We start from the raw sequence: 21574 nt of genomic DNA on the forward strand, positions 1-21574 counted from the left end.
ATGATAATGTATAAAATTACTCACTGTAAAAATTATTTATTTCATATCTTTCTAATGCTAATATCACTAGGCCATTCGGTAGCTACATCTTTAAAAGATAGTTTGATTTTTATCCATTCATTCAATTATTAGGATAGCATACTAATTCTCTTGGATTGATAACTACCTCACCCAATAATCACTTAAAAATTTAAATTAGTGCACATTAAAAAAGAATGCCTTAAGATTCAACTTGCTACCACTTAAGACAAATAAGTTATTGGTAAAATGATAGTTTGATTTTTTGGTGCTTATTCGTTTATATATAAAAATCCCTTTAACAATATTTTCAAACATAATTATTTTTCTTTGGTTGACTAAACATCCTAAGTAGTTGTCAAGTAGCTTTATAAAAATATGTACAAATCTTTTGATATCTCAAAGGATATGACAATCTTGTATTATTTGAAAGTTACATATCTATATTTTCACATCTGGACAAATTTTGGGGTTGTATATGGAGATTACTAGAACCACAAATCGATCCATTAATATGTACATGCGTGTTTTTTTCAAACAAAAAATATAGCATGCGTTCTCATTTTTAATGCAATTGTTTTATGAGTGAATTATCTATGTATTATCAATATAAAGATTTATACACATTTAATATATCATTTATCATTTATTCGTATTATCTTTTTTAAAGAATCAATAATAATAAAACATGAATGTTGTATGTTATAGAAACAATATATAAAACTCATTTTTTTTTTAATAAAAACTGTGATTGATGGCCATTGCATCATAGTGACAATATCACAATATAGTTCCTATACCTAGCTAGATAAGGCTAAGAGATTCATCTCTTTTGGCAATTGGATACTTCAATTTAGACACACTCATGTTCAGCATCATATCCTGGATTAAGGGTCTTTTTCATGCCATCATTATCCTTATTTTTTGTCCAATACTAACACATGCTCCTTCACTTTTATTAAGATTAGTTACAATTTTCTTGGAACATATATGACATAGAAGGATAAGAGGACAAAATTAAGAAGTAGCCGCCACCATTTTCTATAGTCAAGTTGTGGTTGCATGCAATGTTGAAGTACTATTCCTATAGAGGCTCATAAAATGACTCTTTGAGCAATTGAATGGTTGATCCAATGACATGGGAGGATTCTAAGGAATTTGTCTAAGTGATTTGAATTCCATGAGTAGCCATAGTACTCTAATAGTAGACATAAATGTAGCTTAATCTGTATCTATCAGATAAAGTACTTATAGAACAATTTTACTGAATGAATGTATTGCATGTAAGATATTTGATTTCATTAATGAGTTAACATTTATTTATTAAAAGTATAACATTGGGCTCCAATAAGTAACACTCATTTTCTTATCAAATGTGTGTACATGTGATTAGAAAATTTATATTGTTATTGATTATTGATGAGATTTTTTAATATTTGTTTTTCACTTTCTTAACTCGATTGATATCAGAAACTCATAATCTAACTAAGGAGATTTTACTCTCACACTCAAACAAGCAGCAGATAAAGAAAAGAGAATGTAGCTCAGATGAATTGAATTTAAAACAAATACACAACAAGCCGTTATTCTAATAGCTTTTTTCGGTACTACCAAGGATATCTTTCATATTTAGGTAAAGAACTAATCCCTTTTGTTATTCGTGACTGTCCCTCCCAACAAGTGTTACCCCCAATAATCGAACCCTCAACTTTAGGGATCCAGTAGGATCTTACACCACCAGATCAACCCTCAACCTTCTTCTAATAGCTTGAGACATCAGCAGTGACCTAATATATATTAATTAATTCTTTTAATTCATTACTAATGATGTATGCCAAGTGTGAGCTAAGTTCAATGGAAAGTTAGTTGTCTTGTAAAGTTTTAGTTCACAAGTTCTAATATTTGGAAACACCATATTTAATTATGAAGGTAAAAGCATATGCATTCATACTCTCCAAATCAATGTTGTTTAGACCGGATGGTATTGGACGATCAGACCGGTCGAACCACAGACTAAATAGCTACTTTGCTTTAAACCGTTGAAATTCCGATCAAACCATTTTGAACCACTTTAAACAGGGTGATTGGGTATCATAAAGGATGATTATTAATTAAGCATGCCGTACCATCAGTTAGTAGAATAATTGGATAAGCCATTTTGAAGGCTGCTGTAGGCACCTCCACTAATACAAGCAGTAATAGCAGTAGCACCATATAAAATGAAAGAGACCTACATGGATCCAACTCCAAGATTCAAAGCACCAATAGAGATCCCTTTTAGTGTGATATCTGATCTAATTGAGTAATAGTTATCTATTAATTGGTTTCATCATCTCACAAATCCTTGATGAGTTTACACTTATTCTAAGATATTATAGGTAAGAAATGACATATGTAAGTCAAAATAGTTTCTATTATGTGTAATAAAACATGCTACAAATTACTAATTTAACCCACATTTGTTATTTTTGGGCAATTTTGGTTTTTTCAATTTTGAGGACCAAACTGGTATATGTAAAAAATTTGAGGGACAAAATATTTACTCTTTATTTTAACTATTGGATTAACCTCACTTAAATTCAAAATTGAATTTAAAGAAAAATAAAGTCCCATTCCCACCACCTCAAAGCCAATTAGGGTTTAGCCTAAATATGTAGCGAGCATGAATTTTAAATGCAAAAATATTGAATTATTAGTGGGAAAATTAATTAAGAAGTTGTCGCCAAATGGCAATTTATTTTCAACATGTCTAAGTAAAAGTACTTCCCAAAGTCAAATCAAAGTGTTCATTTTAAAATAGATACAGTTGATTCCACTTTTCAAACATTCACCAATTTATTTTTTTCTCAGCAAAAAGAGCACACCATTTTGAGATGTATGAACAAAGCTTAATGTCATCTCTCCCTTTCCATAGCCTAGTTGTACCGTTGTATACTTTATTTGTTCTTATTCAATTGTGAACGTTAAAGTTAAGTTATAAATTAAAATATAATAATTAGTATTCTATTTCTATTAAATCTATGTAATATTTTATTATTTGCACTTTACTTCTTTCAAATAGTTATAACTATTCATTTACACCCATCATCTCTCATGTTAATTATTAGGTAGGGATAAAATTTAAAAAAAAAACATTAATGTTGCCTTCATTTCAAAATGTAGATAAATAAAAATGAATTTATTTTCCTAAAATACAATTATTTTGGAACAAATGTACAATATTACATTTAATTTCATCATAGTACAAGTAGCTAGGTTACACTACAATTTTTTAATTTCATATACTCTTTGGTGGTTGATGCAATAGCATAAACAAAAGCTATATGGATGCATCAAAATAATTTTGTTGTTAACATGATGGTGATAGTGGTAGTGTAGTGATAACAATATGAGGGCATGAATAAACTTTTAAATTATTAATTTATTTAATTAAAATTTGGGTTTAAAATTGGACTCTCCTTTTTAGTATCGGAGAGGATTACAATCATAATAGTGATAGTGGCGACAATGATGTGATGACAACAACAACGACAATTGTGATAATAACAATAATAATAATAGTGATGGTGTTAATGAGAACAACCATCTCAAAGACACTAATGGTGGTTTTGACACCAATGATTAAAACAATTATAACAATGGTGAACATGATAAACACAAGATTTTACATAGAAGAAAATTAGTGATAAGGATATAAATTATTGCATTTTAGTACAATCAATATAATTTTATCCCCCAATTTAATTAGAGAAAAAAGAAGATATAAAGTGGCACTAAATGACTAAAAACAATAATTTTTATGTTATTGCATATATAGACCACGATCTTTGACCATGGTTACAAACTTGTACTAAATGATCAAATTGGTGCAAGATCGAATTTGAGATATGATTTAGGATAACGAATTCTTATTAAGAAAGAATAGGAGATGAATAGTCAAGCACCTTATCCACATTAAAGATATATGAAAACTATTGCATTTGGTCATTTAGTACGACTTTATAATTATGGTTCGAGACATGGTTGAAATAGGCTATAACATAAAAAATGTTGTCTTTGGTCATTTAGTATGACTTTATATCTCATTTTTTCTCTAATTCTCCTATATCTATTCTCTTTATAAATTGGTGCATTAATCCTAAGACTTGTATTTATTCATATTATAATTAAATGCTTAGTGTTCTCTTGTATTGGATGGATCCCTTGGGCTTATTTTTAATACATATTTTCCTTATAAAAAAAGAGATATGATAACTAGATAATTAGAGTTGTTAAGGAGGGATGACATGATAATCGTGGATTTGGAATGAACTAGCTTGGGATCGGTCTAGAACTTGAAAATGAATTCTAATTTTGAAGTTAGTATTTATAAAAGGTGGATAAGAAGGAGCAAGAGAGGTTAGAGAGATAATACTTCTTGTATAATGACCTCATTTATTTTTATTGACAACTTATAAACTTAGTGATATCATAAACTATATTATGATCTTTTTCAATCATTCAACGGTCTAACATAACTATTCTTATGCCTATCATGCTGATAGGTGTTCCTCAGATAATGTCTTCCCTTATAAGCTATATTGAGAGGCTGAATCCTAAATTTTACTTATCCGAAAAGACTAATCAAGACCTTTGGATCTCACTTTGAGTTATACGAATCCAATTGACCTATTGGTCCAATACATATTAGACTTTTGGGAGGGAACAACTCGGCTAAGAAAATTGGATGCATATCTGCTGTTTCACAAGTTGTGTCATTATACATGCCATCAGTGGTGATCGATCAGAAAAATAGTTAATTATTAATTTTTTAAGTTAAATATATTTTTTCAATCAACCATATATTGATACTACATGCAGTGGCACAACTTATGAGATATCAAATGTGCTCTCAAGAAATGAATTTATTTTCCTAAAATACAATTATTTTGGAACAAATGTACAATATTACATTTAATTTCATCATAGTACAAGTAGCTAGGTTACACTACAATTTTTTAATTTCATATACTCTTTGGTGGTTGATGCAATAGCATAAACAAAAGCTATATGGATGCATCAAAATAATTTTGTTGTTAACATGATGGTGATAGTGGTAGTGTAGTGATAACAATATGAGGGCATGAATAAACTTTTAAATTATTAATTTATTTAATTAAAATTTGGGTTTAAAATTGGACTCTCCTTTTTAGTATCGGAGAGGATTACAATCATAATAGTGATAGTGGCGACAATGATGTGATGACAACAACAACGACAATTGTGATAATAACAATAATAATAATAGTGATGGTGTTAATGAGAACAACCATCTCAAAGACACTAATGGTGGTTTTGACACCAATGATTAAAACAATTATAACAATGGTGAACATGATAAACACAAGATTTTACATAGAAGAAAATTAGTGATAAGGATATAAATTATTGCATTTTAGTACAATCAATATAATTTTATCCCCCAATTTAATTAGAGAAAAAAGAAGATATAAAGTGGCACTAAATGACTAAAAACAATAATTTTTATGTTATTGCATATATAGACCACGATCTTTGACCATGGTTACAAACTTGTACTAAATGATCAAATTGGTGCAAGATCGAATTTGAGATATGATTTAGGATAACGAATTCTTATTAAGAAAGAATAGGAGATGAATAGTCAAGCACCTTATCCACATTAAAGATATATGAAAACTATTGCATTTGGTCATTTAGTACGACTTTATAATTATGGTTCGAGACATGGTTGAAATAGGCTATAACATAAAAAATGTTGTCTTTGGTCATTTAGTATGACTTTATATCTCATTTTTTCTCTAATTCTCCTATATCTATTCTCTTTATAAATTGGTGCATTAATCCTAAGACTTGTATTTATTCATATTATAATTAAATGCTTAGTGTTCTCTTGTATTGGATGGATCCCTTGGGCTTATTTTTAATACATATTTTCCTTATAAAAAAAGAGATATGATAACTAGATAATTAGAGTTGTTAAGGAGGGATGACATGATAATCGTGGATTTGGAATGAACTAGCTTGGGATCGGTCTAGAACTTGAAAATGAATTCTAATTTTGAAGTTAGTATTTATAAAAGGTGGATAAGAAGGAGCAAGAGAGGTTAGAGAGATAATACTTCTTGTATAATGACCTCATTTATTTTTATTGACAACTTATAAACTTAGTGATATCATAAACTATATTATGATCTTTTTCAATCATTCAACGGTCTAACATAACTATTCTTATGCCTATCATGCTGATAGGTGTTCCTCAGATAATGTCTTCCCTTATAAGCTATATTGAGAGGCTGAATCCTAAATTTTACTTATCCGAAAAGACTAATCAAGACCTTTGGATCTCACTTTGAGTTATACGAATCCAATTGACCTATTGGTCCAATACATATTAGACTTTTGGGAGGGAACAACTCGGCTAAGAAAATTGGATGCATATCTGCTGTTTCACAAGTTGTGTCATTATACATGCCATCAGTGGTGATCGATCAGAAAAATAGTTAATTATTAATTTTTTAAGTTAAATATATTTTTTCAATCAACCATATATTGATACTACATGCAGTGGCACAACTTATGAGATATCAAATGTGCTCTCAAGACCAACAGGCGTTGGTTCAAGTGGTACATGCTTGATTCCCCTTAAACAAGAACCCGGGTTCGAGTCTTGTGGATGGAAAAAATGTCCGTTGGGAGAGTTAGCCCCACTTACCTGTTAATCCAATATTTTTTATTATATTAATATATTATTTACCATTCAAATATCAATATTTAATAACCATTCATTTTAAATATACCTGAAATATACTAACTTTATATCAATAATATATAAATATTAAACTCAATAAAAAATGGTAGTGTTGTAAACCAAAGTATTGCCGACGCGTGCATCTACAATGGCATCCAAGGTGGGATGTGATGTGAAGTGTTTTAATTACTTGACCAACCTGATCTTACTTTACTGCAAGCTCGTCTTTCATATTAACTTTGAAACATATACTTCAAAAATATTCAGCATCTAACTATCTGTACTCTAACCCTCCAAGTTAAGAGATAAGATGAGAAAATGGAAGATCTCAAACTTTAAATAATTTACATGATAAATAAAATAGAATATAATATCTATGTATCGTCAATATAAAGATTTATATACATTACTATTTATAATATTTTTAAAAAAGTTAATAATGATTAAATGTAAATAATAGATAATGCACTAACAACATATTCAATTCTTACATTTTCAATACACATTTTTCTTAATAAAATATTGAATTGAATTTTATTTTAATCAATATGATAAGAGGGGAAAATGGACAGATAAAAATTGAATATCTCCACATCCACATTCATATCAAACAAACAAAATAATATATTCCAGGGTCGCAATTAACTTACCTATTATCTAACCACCCAAGCCACAATGGTCCAAATTCAAAGTAAAAATAAGACAAAAAAATATCAAAGGGCATATTATTAAACCCAATCATTTCATAATATTAAATTACACAATCACCCCCACCAATTCACACTAATAACAAAGCTCCCACTACGATGTGTCATATATTTATATACCCCTCCCTTAGTGCCCCATTCCACAAAATCAAACTTGCAAAATCAAAAACACAAATTAATATAATCATTCAAAATGGGTTCCAACCCTCACGTAGTAGAAGACTGCATGGGTTTCCTCAAACTATTTAGCGACGGTTCCATTTACCGTTCCAACAACATAACATTCCAAGCTTCTTCTATTGAAGACAACACTGTTGTCTTCAAAGATTGTCTCTTTGACAAAAGATTCAACCTTTATCTTAGTCTCTATAACCCACAAAACCAAATCAAGAAAAAGTTACCTATAGTAATGTTTCTTCACGGTGGTGGCTTTTGTTTTGGCTCACGTAAGTGGCCAGACATTCACAATTGTTGCATGCGCCTCGCCACGGGGCTCGAGGCGGTGGTGGTTGCACCTGACTACCGTCTGGCACCGGAGCACCGTCTTCCTGCGGCGGTGGACGACGGTGTGGAGGCGGTGAGGTGGTTACAGAGGCAAGCGTTGAGTTTCAAGGATAGTAATAATGTTAAGGGTGAGGATGATGCATGGTTAAATGAGGTTGACTTTGACCGAGTTTTCATAGTGGGTGACTCATCAGGTGGAAATATTGCGCACCACGTGGCGGTTCGGTTGGGATCTGGTTCGAGAGAGATGGAACCGGTTCGTGTACGAGGTTATGTTTTGTTGGCGCCGTTTTTTGGTGGGGAGGCTCGAACTAAGTCCGAGGAAGGACCTCCAGAATCAACTCTGAACCTTGAAATACTTGACAGGTGAGGGTCACACATCCCTACAAAATTATTAGGGTTTTGTTAATATATATATATATATATATATAAATATAAATATAAGAGAGATTTGTATATGATTGAATTATACTAGTTACAGTGAATTTTATTTGTTCATTTTTTTAAATCAACATAGCACATGAGTGAATGAAAGAGGTAATAAGAGAGGTAAAAAGGAATGTTAGGTGACTTTTTTACTCATATATGAAGTCATTGGATTTAAAAAAATAAATATATTAAATATAACTAATATAATTCAATTTAAATGTAGATAGATTCCTTATATATATATATATATAACTGACTATTTATTTTAAAGATATAACTAACTCCATTTGTTAATAGTTTGCTTTGAATTTTTTTGGTTTTTACTTATCCCTTGTGAAACTTGATAATAGGAGTATAATTACAAATGTGGACAAAAACTTAGTAATGCCATCAAATTATTAATAAGTTATTATATTGTGTTATTTGATAAATACATTATAACAAGTAACAACCCAAAATCTTATAGATTTGATTCAAGCTAGATCTTACACTTGGTTTTTGTCAAAATAGCTTATACTCCCTTAGTTTTTGCTAATTGGTATAATGACCAAAATCTTATATTATGCTTTCTTCTAAAAAAGATCAATCTATAATTTTTCTCTTAATATTATTGGGTTAGCATCTTTGGTCTAATTTTAATACATTTTGCCTAACAAAAAAACAACTAATATGCCATGATGTTATAACTTGATAATTGATATGTGGTGATTATGGGTTTATTTAGGGGCCTAATTATAGGGCTTTCCAGAGGGACAACAAGATGAGTAACGAGACTGGTCTAGGTTTAGATTTTCTTACTAAAATAGTGACTCTAGAATTTGAATATTTAATATATAAGAATGAGTTTGAAATGTAAACTGCTTCTATTACACTCAACCAATATTAGGTGTTCCTTTGATTTTCATATTAATTTGGGCAATCATTCAAAGATATAAATTATTTCAATTTCATATAACAAAACTAGTAATTAAAACACATTTTTCCTATGAGTAGGTTATTTTTTACTGTTTAATAAGCTCCTTAACAACATACAAAAAGGAATCCAGAAACATCACCATTTCTTTTTATTTATTTTTTGTTGAAAAATAATGATGGCCATCAAATAAGAAGAAATGAATAAAAATGAAGTTACTAGCTAGCTTAAAGGGCTTTATCCATACATGTTTTTGAACATAGAAAGTTTTACTATCTCCGTTCCATTTATTTGACTGTTTTAGACTTTTTGGTTTGTTTGAAGAAAAAAAATTGATAATTCTAAGACTTCTTCAATTTTTTCCAATTTCATTATCATTCAATAATTATATCCAATATTTTATTTCTAATTTTATCAACATATAAAAGGAGACTAATCCAAATATGAGTGTTTTAGTGAAATTAAAATATTATTTAATAAGTTATTAAATTTGTGCATTAACATTAAACAAGTAAATATATGAAATGAATGGAGTAAAATGAAAAACTAAAAATAATAATTTGTTGAAAATATCGTGTTAATAAGTACCATACATATATTGTTTAAAAAATATTTAAAAAACTTGAAAAACTAAGTTAAGAACTTCTCAAATTTAAAAGCATCATTTTTAAAAACACCATTTATAAGGAAATAAATATTAATTTAAAAACATTATTTTTAAAAACACAATGTTTTAAAAGACTTATTAGTTTTTTCATAAAAAATAATTATTTGTATAACATAAGGAGATCAAGACAGCAATGATGATTGGAAAGGCCAAAATTCATAGAAATGAATCACATACACATAATTAAAGAGATTAATGACAAGACTTTGGCTAGTCCCTATAGCACCTCTTTATGTCACCTCGTTGTGCCACAGCCCACACTATATGTGACATAAAATAAACCTGTCCATTAAACTATGGAGAATACAGAAATGTCACTGTCCTAAACTTTTTCAATATAGGTTTCTATTACTTTCAAAATCTTTTGCTTTCGGAATTACCCTTCCAACTCGATGGCCAGGCTAACAAAAAGTTAGAAACTGATAAAAAATTAATTTACTTGTAGTTAGAATGTTAGATATTGTTTTGGAATTTGCATTCCTTTAATTTTTAATTAATTCAAATTTGAAGTTGTTGATATAATTTGTAAAATATAATTTATTATTAAAAATAAAACGTAGATGATAAGGTAGAAGTAATTAGAAGTAATAATATGTGCACTTCTTTTATATTGTCAATATATAATTATTATTTATAAATTAATGATTATTGTCTCTTATAATAATAATAATCATTCTTTGTTAATATATAATTATTTATATTGTCAATATATAATTATTTATTTTATCAATATAATCATTCTTTGTTTCATATGAACGATAAATAATAATCTAGCAATATGAAAAGTACTTACAAGTCAATACATATTATAAAACTCACCACTAAAAATGAGTTGACTATATATATATCATCCGTGTAGATAATAAATCCAAAAATTATTATATCACATCATATTAAATAAAAAGGCTATTAAAAAGAAGTGGGGTATCTAACATGAAACACCCAAACAATATATAAAATTAAATAGCTACTCCAACGAATCATCAACACACTTCAGAAACCATCCTCAAAGAATAAAACAATTTAAAAACTTTACACATTTTATATATACCTAACCAAAAAAGCGAAAAGCAATCTTTTCATATATGTTCCAATCCAAAATCATTTATTTATTATGAACCTTATCCAATATGCTTAGCAAGAAACTAACAAAATAAATTGTTAATACTCATTTGAAAAATGATGGTAATGCAATAAAGTTTGAAATGTGATGCCGACTATGGACAAGAAATGTGAGATAAGATAAACAAATTTTTGATAGTGAGATTCGTGCAAATTTTTTTTTGCTCAATCATGCTGATAATTTCATTTTGATTAATCATGTGGGTATGAATAGTTTTAAAAAACAAGTTTACCCAAATACACCAAATGAGTGAGTTTAGTATTTGATTTGATATACAAAGTTCAATCACGGTGGCCACCAAGTTAATTAAGAAATATGTTTACTATAGACTTAGGTTTTTGAGGTCCGACCTAAGTCTGGAAGTCAACCTGACTTATTATGTCTACTCTTCTTTTAATTATTTTTGGGGTCTGTGAATATCATTTCCAACAAGTGTCATTTTTAAGAATTAAATTCTTGACTTTTTTATCTTTCTAGGATTTAGCGAAGCTTTATACCACAACACTAATATCTTGTTGGTCTGTTTTGTCAACTCTATGCTTAAGTTTATAAATACTCTATGTTTAAGTTTATATATATTGACATGGTAATAGTATATTAACTTTTGTTTCTCAATCAGATTTTGGAGGTTGTCGATGCCTGTTGGAGAGACCAGAGACCACCCTTTGGCAAATCCTTTCGGACCTAGAAGCCCTAATCTTGGACAATCGAAGCTTGACCCTATTTTGGTAATAGTGGGTGGCAATGAATTGCTTAAGAATAGGGCAGAAGACTATGCAACAAGGTTAAAAAAACTAGGGAAGGATATTGAATACATTGAATTTGAAGGGAGAGAACATGGATTTTTCACTCATAATTCATACTCAGAAGATGCAGAAGACATCATTAAAATCCTTAAACGATTCATGCTTCAAACTTCTGCTTAATTAGAAGATACACATATAAAACAAATTAATTTTAGCGTAGTATAGTATTTATGAGAATGAATTATGTCACTTTTGTTGTTGAAAAATTAAGTCAATTTTATGGTATGTAGTTTGTGAGCGGAGATTGTAGTGAAATACCTTATCCTAGTATTTTGTGGTAAATATTTTAGTTTTGCAAGATTGAAAATGCATAATTGTAGAATTTGCTATAGATATGTTCTAACCTTTTGTACCATTCCTATTTTGAAAGTCGTAACTCGTGGATCTAGCAAGATTCGCTTATGAAATGGACACACCTATAAAATAAAATAAAAAAAGTTTGACTGGTTGAACTTTGAACCTACTCACTATCAGCAATAAGTCTCCAATTATAAGGAATACAAGCAGATTCTTAGAAAAGTGTCACATAAATTAAACGAGAACGAGTGGTTGATATTTGTTAGACTTCAAATGGGTTAATGAAAAAAATCTCAACTCAGTACTCTCTTTTACCACATTTTAACAGTTATCTTAGGTTTATTAAACAAACTCAGAGAATATTTGATTTTTTTTTGTTTCTAATATTACTAGCAGTTTAATGTGGGTTTGCATTGTAAACTAAAGGACATCTCACCATCTTATTATTAATGGGAATGGACTGATAATATTAGAACAAAAGACGTCTTCATTTCTACACACTTGTAAATTAAAAAAGGTATTTTTGTCATACAAAAATTACTTTCACAAAATAATTATAGTAGAGTTAGAACATGAAATAAAATTGCTCCCCATTTTTTTTATCGGCAAAAAAGGGAAAGATTTAATAAAAGAAGTAAATAATTACAGAAGCTACAAAAGAAGAAAAAAAGGAAAGAAAAAGGCTAGAAGCCATTACAAAACAATATCAAAATAAGAAATGGGATTAGAAACGCAGTCCGAAAATGTAATTAGATCCTTGCCCATTTACCCATCGATCCAAAACCAAGAATTAACCCTAACGGATTCAAGAATTTTCCCAAGAGAAAATTGACAGAATTATTCCATTATTTCATTTCCACTCACCGTTGTTGTACATATCGAACAATCGATTAAGTTATAATGTTATTATTTCTGTTTTTTTGTATTTTCATTCTATGAAAATACATTTTTACATGTATTTCGATTCCCTTGCCACTATTGTACACATCGAACCATTGATTAAGTTATAATATTATTATTAGAAAAAAAAACTTTTTACTTTGTTCATGTTCTGTGAACCTGCTTGATATCATATATTAAATTTGTTTTTGAAAAATAATATTTTCACTCTTTCCATGTTCACTAAACTACATCTCAAGATGTAATGTATACATGATATTTATAATCTTGATATTTAATTGCTTATTTTTAAATTACATTAGATTAAAGTTTATCATAATATTTTGTGAATATCAATACATTATTTTACCTGCTTGGTTATAATTAATAACTAATTTATTATAATTTGTTGATGCATTAATATATTTTAATAAATAAGAAATTACAATTTACCATAAAACAAATTTTCAATCTCTATAATAAAAAAACAATTAATATACATTATTGATGGAAATTGATATTATATTTATAAATGAAAAAACTCTTTAACAATATTATATATTAATTAAATGGGATATCTATACTATATATAAAGAGAAAACATGGTTTTTTTTTATTGTTAAGCAAAATGTATTAAAATCAGCACAAGGGGTGCTAACCCAATACAAGGAAAAGATCAAAAGTTGATGTAGGAGCTACTTTTACCAGAAACCAAGTCCAAGATCTAGCTTGAATCAAATCCATAATATGAACATAGCTCACAGGCTTATCTAAAAAAATAAAATCATTCCGCATAATCCAAATAGACCAAACAACCGTAAACAAAATCATCCTCTAGAGATGTGATCCTTTGGTAGTAGACATGACAACATCATGCAAATTAAAGCAATCAATTAAAGATGTTGGAATTGAAGTTGACACTTGAAGCCAACAATAAACTCCTTTCCAAACAGCAGAAGCAAATTCACAAGATAGAAAAAGATGCTCAATAGATTCTTCGTGGTTCAAGCAAATGGCACACCTAGTGATGAGCAATATATTACACACTATTCATAACCTTAATTTAGCATGATTGATGATTCTTGGTGCCTAATTAACTTTGTTTCACATGGTTTAGTGTTTAGACTTTATTGGACTAATATTCCTAAAATGAGTTAATTTGGGATTATTTCGCCTGATTAAATCTATTATCATTTTCAGATCACATTTGGCACCAATGACATTTTGGACATTATGGAAGTCGAGGATATGTGTTGAAGTGAAGATTGTATTTTTAATTTAGGAGTTGTTTTTATTGTAATTTGGCTTTGGGCCCATTGTTTAGGCTCAATTCGGTTTATGTGTGTTGGAGGGGTTAAATTCGGATTCCCCACTCCAAACACACACTTTTTTTACTTTGCCTCACTTTGAAAAACACACATTTTCGGTTTTCCCTCTTTTTGTGCTACTAGGGTTTCACTCTTCTTCATTTTCTCATTTTCAGTTTGCTCTTCCATTGCCATGGAAGGCTAAATTTCTGGACTAATTTCCTTTGGTAATGTATCACAGCTCTTGAGATTAATGCATTTTCGGTTTCTTTATTGTTGATTTCTTCTATCTTTTCTGAATATGGTTTGCTTAATGCCATTGCTTAGAAACTGGTTGGTTGAGTTTATCTTCACTTAGTTGATTTACTCTCTCTAGTGCATGAATGCTTAGTTCGTGTGAATTTATTAATCGTTTCATGCTTTTACTGATTTCGCTTAGTTTGATGTTTAGGTTCTGGAACTTTGAATTGATTATCGCTTAGTTAATTGATTCTCAACAAATTCGGAAGTTAATTGTTGCAATCTGAAAATAATCTTTTGAAACCGAGGATTGAGTTGTGAACAAACGAACCAAATGGATTTAGTCGTTTTATTACATTGTTTAACTACTGTTTCTGAATTTGATTTATGTTCATACTATCAAACAACAAAACTCCCGTTGTGTGCGTGTGAGTATAAGGTGTTTGAAGCTTTGCTTGAAAGATAATCCCTGGGAAACGACCTAGGAGTCACTTCCTAGTACTATAGTTTTAATTGTTATATTATTTGTATCGGATACGACCTCGATCACTTAGCTTCATCAACTTTAAGAAGAACTTGTCTCTTGAAAAGTTCCAACTTAGTGGGAAGCCTAAGTCTAAGTAATTTCCACACAAAACAAGAGATTTTTGATGGCACACAATCAATCCAACATTTATTTAAAATAGTACCTAAAGGTGAATGACTTTGATCCCCTTGGATGAGATAAGCGGATTTGACAACATACTTCCCAGATGCATGTAGACTCCAATTCCAATTGTCCCCGGTGTCTTTTTACAGGCATGCGGTAAAATAAGGTCATACAAATTCTGGACCAAGGTTTCCTCTCTGTCAAACAACTCTCTACGCCATTTGATCTCCCAAGACCACTTATCGTCAATCCAAATACCACAATCCCCCATAGTTGCCCTTCTATTCAAAGCTAAAGCAAAAAGTCTTGGAAAGATCTCTTTCAAACTCTGGTTCCCCATCCAAATATCCATCCAAATAAGAATTTGCGAACCATTCCCTAGAGTCCTCCAAATGTTCTCATCAAACCAACCCCTACCATTACGATGAATAGAACCTACTCTACATAAATCCTTCCACCACGTAGAAGCGGATCTATTAGCAGATAAAGCTAAATTAGTTCCATATTTCGACTCAATTACCTTTACCCAAAAAGCATCTTTCTCCTGCAATAGGCGTCATCTCTATTTCCCTAAAAGTGAATCATTAAAACGAGAAATATCTCTAACCCCCAAACCACCAAGGGACTTTGGTTTACACACCTCATCCCAAGAAATCCAAGCATTCCTTTACCACCAATTCTATTCCCCCAAAGAAACCTTCTTTGAATACTAACAAGCTTGCCCAAATTTTTTTCCGGAGCTTTGTAAAGAGATAATAAGTATGTAGGAATATTAGCAAGCACATAATTCAAGAGAACTACACGCCCTCTAAAAGAAATATGCTTACATTTCCAAGATGCTAGTCTTCTATTCACAACCTCAATAGTATTTTGCCAAGTCTCCACTCTCATAGGATTCACCCCGACCGGAACCCCCAGATAGAGAAAGTGAAAAGAACCAATCCTAGAAGCTAGGAAGTTAGCTGCCGCTGAAGTGAATAACTCAAAAACCTCAATAGTAAACAAAGAGCTCTTTTGATCGTTCACTTTTAACCCAGAAACCAATTCAAAGCATCTAACTACTATTACGGTATAATTTTACTATTTTGCTCTTAACAATTTTTAATTTCTACAAAAAACCATATAATCATATATAACCACCCTCTCACCTTAATTTCACTATTAAAATAAACACAAAAATATAATATAAAATGCACCCAATAAAAATTACAATATAAAGTATATTCAATTTAAAAGAATAAAATATATAAAACTTAAATATTTAATATCAAAAAGTAAAAATGTAGGTTGACAGACACGAAGTGTCTGTCGCCACGCTAGTAATAAATAAAAGTAATTTAAAATGAAATGATAAAGAATAAATTACAATCAACGAGAAAACAAATTTTCAATTCCATAACTAAAAAAATAATTAATATCAATTAGTGGCTGAAATTAATATTATATTTGCAATTGAAAGAACTCTTTGACCACATTATATATTAATTGAATGGATACAATAAATAAATGTAATGTAAAATCATATGATAAGGAGAATAAGAGAAGAAAAAGGTTACAAGAATTACTTTTGCAAGATATGAAAATTGATGCTCATATTTTCATTCACACAATCTCTCTTATTATTATCTATAACATTTCTTTATGATATTCTTTCACCTTTTCCGAATCTTTGCTTATGATTGATTTAGTTAGCCACTTCATAGATCTGCTTTGATTTTCCCAAAAGACAATCTGTTAAGAACCCAAGTAATTGTTTATTGAAGTTTCATTTGTTTTTGTTTTGTTCCAACAAGCTACATGTTGGTTAAGAAACACATAAAACCATTTTGTACTTATACATATACTTCCCAATATAAAGTCAAACAAAAATTTATTAAGACATATTCATATATTGTAATTTATTAAAATTAAATTATAATTAACTTGTATATAATTTGTTAATAGTATAAGAAATGTTATATTGTTAGTTATTGTCAATGTAAAAAATATCATTTTAACTATTGGCATTTGCACTAATCCCACATTGAACACATTGAACCATATATGTTATATTGTTAGTTATTGTCAATGTAAAAAATAACAGTTTCATGTTTTTACATGCATTTCTTTTCTATAACAATTGTTGTACACATTGAACCATCGATTAAGTTATAATGTTATTATGTGTATTTTCATTATGTAAAAATATATTTTTTGCACATATTTCATTTACCTTCACCACTGTTGTATATATTGAACCATCAACCAAGTTATAATGTTATTATTTGTGCTTTGTATATTTTAATTTGGGGAAAGCAGTTTTTTTAAAATAACCTTTTAGCTTTGTCTATGTTTAGTGAACCTCCTTGATGTCATAAATTAAATAACTTTAAGCATATATGGATGATTGATTTTAGGATTTTTGATATTGAGTATGTTCAAATGCCATCAAAATTGGGATATCTATAAATGACTTTGATGGACAACAAAATAATATTTTATATGATGTCAAACAATACATTTAATAAATACAAGTGAAGAACTCATAGATAAGACTGGGGAAGTGCTATCTCACAGTCCATCAAGATCATTTCCATATACCCCAATTTTGGTGGCATATGAACATACCAAAGATCATAAATCCTAACAACAATCTTCTATAGATGCTTAAAGTTATTTAAATATTTTATCATGTCAAATGGATGTGATGTTGCCTTAACCTCTAAAATAGTAAAAAATTAACTTTATAAATAAAATTATGTCAATTGTTTTATTACATATAAAAATAGTAAAAAAAATGATAAATAAAATAAAATTCATAAGTTTTGAACAGACAACTTTTCTATGCAAACTACAAATCAAAATTGAGTCAAAAAAAAGGGAACAAAAAGTAAGTACTCTCATTTTTTGTTATGTTGTTATGTTAATAAGGTAATATAAATATGCCATCTTCATAAAAATTATAGACAATATAGTGATCTATCCTTATTTTTATTATTTTTAAATCTTATGATGTTTCATTTCCATATTTTCCTATTGAATATTTTAATATTAAATTAGACATATTATATATGTGTTAATTATAAGTTAATTTTAAATAAAATTAATAAGCATTGCCAACCTCCAAAATAATTTTTGAATCTCCTCAATTATATCCTAAAATCAGCAAATAATAAAGATACATGTATGACTAATTTGTATGGTTAGATCATTATGCAATAAATATAAAAATCAAGAAGAAGGTACAATAGGAGTTGACCAATAACGAGCATAGTGTTCGTATTAAGATTTATCCAATCCTAAAATAAGTTGAGTTTTGATGTATATAATAACATAAAATTACAATATATGAATATGCCTTACTAAATCCTTGTTTCACTATATATTATAAGTATATATAAGTTCAAAATGGTTTTATGCCTTTCTTAACAAAGGTGTATGCTACTTCTAGAAAAACAAAAACAAATGAAACTTGTACGAACAATCATTTAGGTTCCTGCATATTGTCCTTCAGAAAAATTAAAGCAGATGTACAAAGTGTTTAAATAAATAAACTATACTTGAAGGATCATAAAAAATCAAGGAAAAACATCATTAGGAATAAGAGTAAATTACACTGACACCCCATGAGTTTTAGTGAAATTACAAAAATCACCCCTTATTTTTCTACATTTACACAAACCTCCCATAGTTTGTATACTTTCATTACCCTGACCACCCCTGCATAAGAAATAAGTGTAATATTTAAACAAAAAATGTGATAAATGCAATTAAGTTAAACAAAACATGATATATTGTGTAGACAAGTCTAAATAATATACAAATCAATGTATCTTTTTTTATTTTTATTTTAAAAAATGGATCAACAATTCTAAAGAAATATTGTTTAAATCGTTCTTATAATATAGTGTAACGAACCAAAAATAATAAAGAAATATTGACTCATATATTATTAACTTGTCTCCACAATATATCATGTTTTGTTTAATTTAATTACATTTATCACATCTTTTGTTTAAAAGATTACACTTATTTCTTATGTAGGGATAATCAATGTAATGAAAGTTTAAAACTAGGGGAGGTTTGTGTAGGTGTAAAAAAGTGAGGGGTAATTTGTGTAATTTCACTAAAACTCAGGGGGTGGCAATGTAATTTACTCTATGAATAATGATAAGAGAATGTATGAATGAAAAGAGGAACATGTATTTTCATTTCTTGTAACCGTAATTCTTGTAACCTTATTATTTGATTTTATATTACATTTATTTATTATAGTTCATCCAATTATTATATAATGCGATTAAAGAGTTTTTTTGTTACAAATATAATATAAATTTTCATCTACTAATTGATATTAATAGTTTTTTGGTTATGAAGATTGATAAATGTTTTCTGGTTGTAGCTTATTCCTAATCATCTAATTTTACGTTACATTTATTTATTATATTACATTCAAGTCATATATAATTAAATAAAGAGTTTTTTGGTTAAAAATATAATATAAATTTCATTCACCAAATGACATTAATTATTTTTTCGATTAAGGAGATTGAAAAATTATTTTCTGGTTGATTATAACTAGTTATTTATTAAAATTACAATATATAAATACATCAACAAATTGTAACAAATGTCTATTAACTATAACGAAGTAGGTAAAAATAATTTATTGATATTAAAAAATTATGATGATGAACTTTAGCCTAATATAATTGTAATAAATAAACAATTAAATATCAAGAATATGAAGATCATGTATATATTGCACCATGAGATATAGTTAAGAGTGAAAAAAAATTTAATTTTTTTTTGAATATATTACTTTAAGCAGGTTTGGTGAACATGTACAAGTTAAAAGATTATTTATAAAAAAACACATTTCCCTATAATGAAAATACACAAAGCACAAATTATAACATTATAACTTAATTGATAGTTTGATGTGTAAATAATAGTGATGGAAAATAAATGCAGGTAAAAAATGTATTTTCACATAATGAAAATACATAGAGCACAAATAATAACATTATAACTTAGTACAACAGTGGTTAGGAGAATTGAATTACATGTAAAAAATATATTTTCAGAGAATAAAAATACACAGAACACAAATAATAATAACTTAATCCTTGGTACCATATATACAGGAATGGTGAGAGGTGTAACACCGCGAATTTTACGATTTTGAATTATAATATTTTATTAATATTTTTATTAATTATATTTTCCGAAATGAATTTTTGGGAATTTTCGGTAAAGAATTAGACGAAACTCTAGTTGAGTTTTAATCTTGTAATTCTATTTCTAACTTGGTGGTAAATTTTCATGATTTTCGGAGACAGTCGGTTTCGTACCGCTGTCGGGGCCGAATCTCACCCGGTAACGGCTCAAAAAGTGGTTTTGAGTTCCGTAATTCGGAATCGAATTCCGATTGCGCCGTTGGCTTCGTATTTACATTTCGAGTCATGATAGACCCTGAGTTGGTCCATAACTATTTTCTAAAATATTTTCACTCGGAATGCCGAAATTCGAAGTTCTAACCGTAAAGTAAAATTGGGCGATCATTTTTGGCTACTCGAATATTGGCTGACAATACTCGAGCATGGTTTTAATCGTACGCGTTTCCCCGAAGTCGTCGCGTCGCATGAGTCACTTCACAAAATCTACATACTAAATCTTATAGATTTCACACATTAATGTCTTGATTTACTACCCAAAATCCCCTAAATTACTCAACAAATCCTCTCACTCTACCACCATTAGACATATCACCTATGCTAGTCTAAATCTACTTATCTTGCATTAAATTCTATGATTTGATGAGGGTGAGGCTCTCCTATAAATACCCCACCCCATTCTCTCATTTTTACACTAAATTTCCTATACAAACTAAGGTAGTCTTTTATGTTTCTTCTTCATCTTCTTCTCATACTTCATAGAAAGTTATGAGCTTTTATTATGTTGTTCATAAAGTAGAGTTTATATTTGTTCTTTAAGTATTTTATGAAGGCATAACTAAAGGGGATGATAATAAAATCATATGAACCTTTATGTAGTTTTTGACCTTTGTAAATCTTGAAATTTCTTCCTTGTTCTTAGATGGAAAAACTATATCTTCGGACAAGGTTAGATGAGTTATTTTTGGAAAATATTAGAAATTATTGTTAGTATTTGAATATGTTTAAAGGTGATGATTTTAACATCAAAGGAACCTTTAATGTGTTTAGGAAAAAGTTTGTATTTTATTCTTGAAAGTTTATGATGTTGATGAGTTGTTGTTGAAAATA

At 28.9% G+C, this 21574-nt stretch overlaps 1 protein-coding gene across 1 annotated transcript; it reads left to right on the forward strand.

Annotated features, from left to right (window-relative positions):
* Positions 7639 to 12203, forward strand: LOC109333736 (probable carboxylesterase 15). Its single transcript, XM_019569298.1, has 2 exons — positions 7639 to 8364; positions 11750 to 12203. Exons 1-2 carry the CDS (start codon positions 7688 to 7690, stop codon positions 12054 to 12056), a joined length of 984 nt encoding a protein of 327 aa, XP_019424843.1. The 5' UTR covers positions 7639 to 7687; the 3' UTR covers positions 12057 to 12203.

This window comes from Lupinus angustifolius, chromosome LG19 (genome assembly GCF_001865875.1).
Source record: "Lupinus angustifolius cultivar Tanjil chromosome LG19, LupAngTanjil_v1.0, whole genome shotgun sequence".
Lineage (NCBI taxonomy): Eukaryota > Viridiplantae > Streptophyta > Magnoliopsida > Fabales > Fabaceae > Lupinus > Lupinus angustifolius.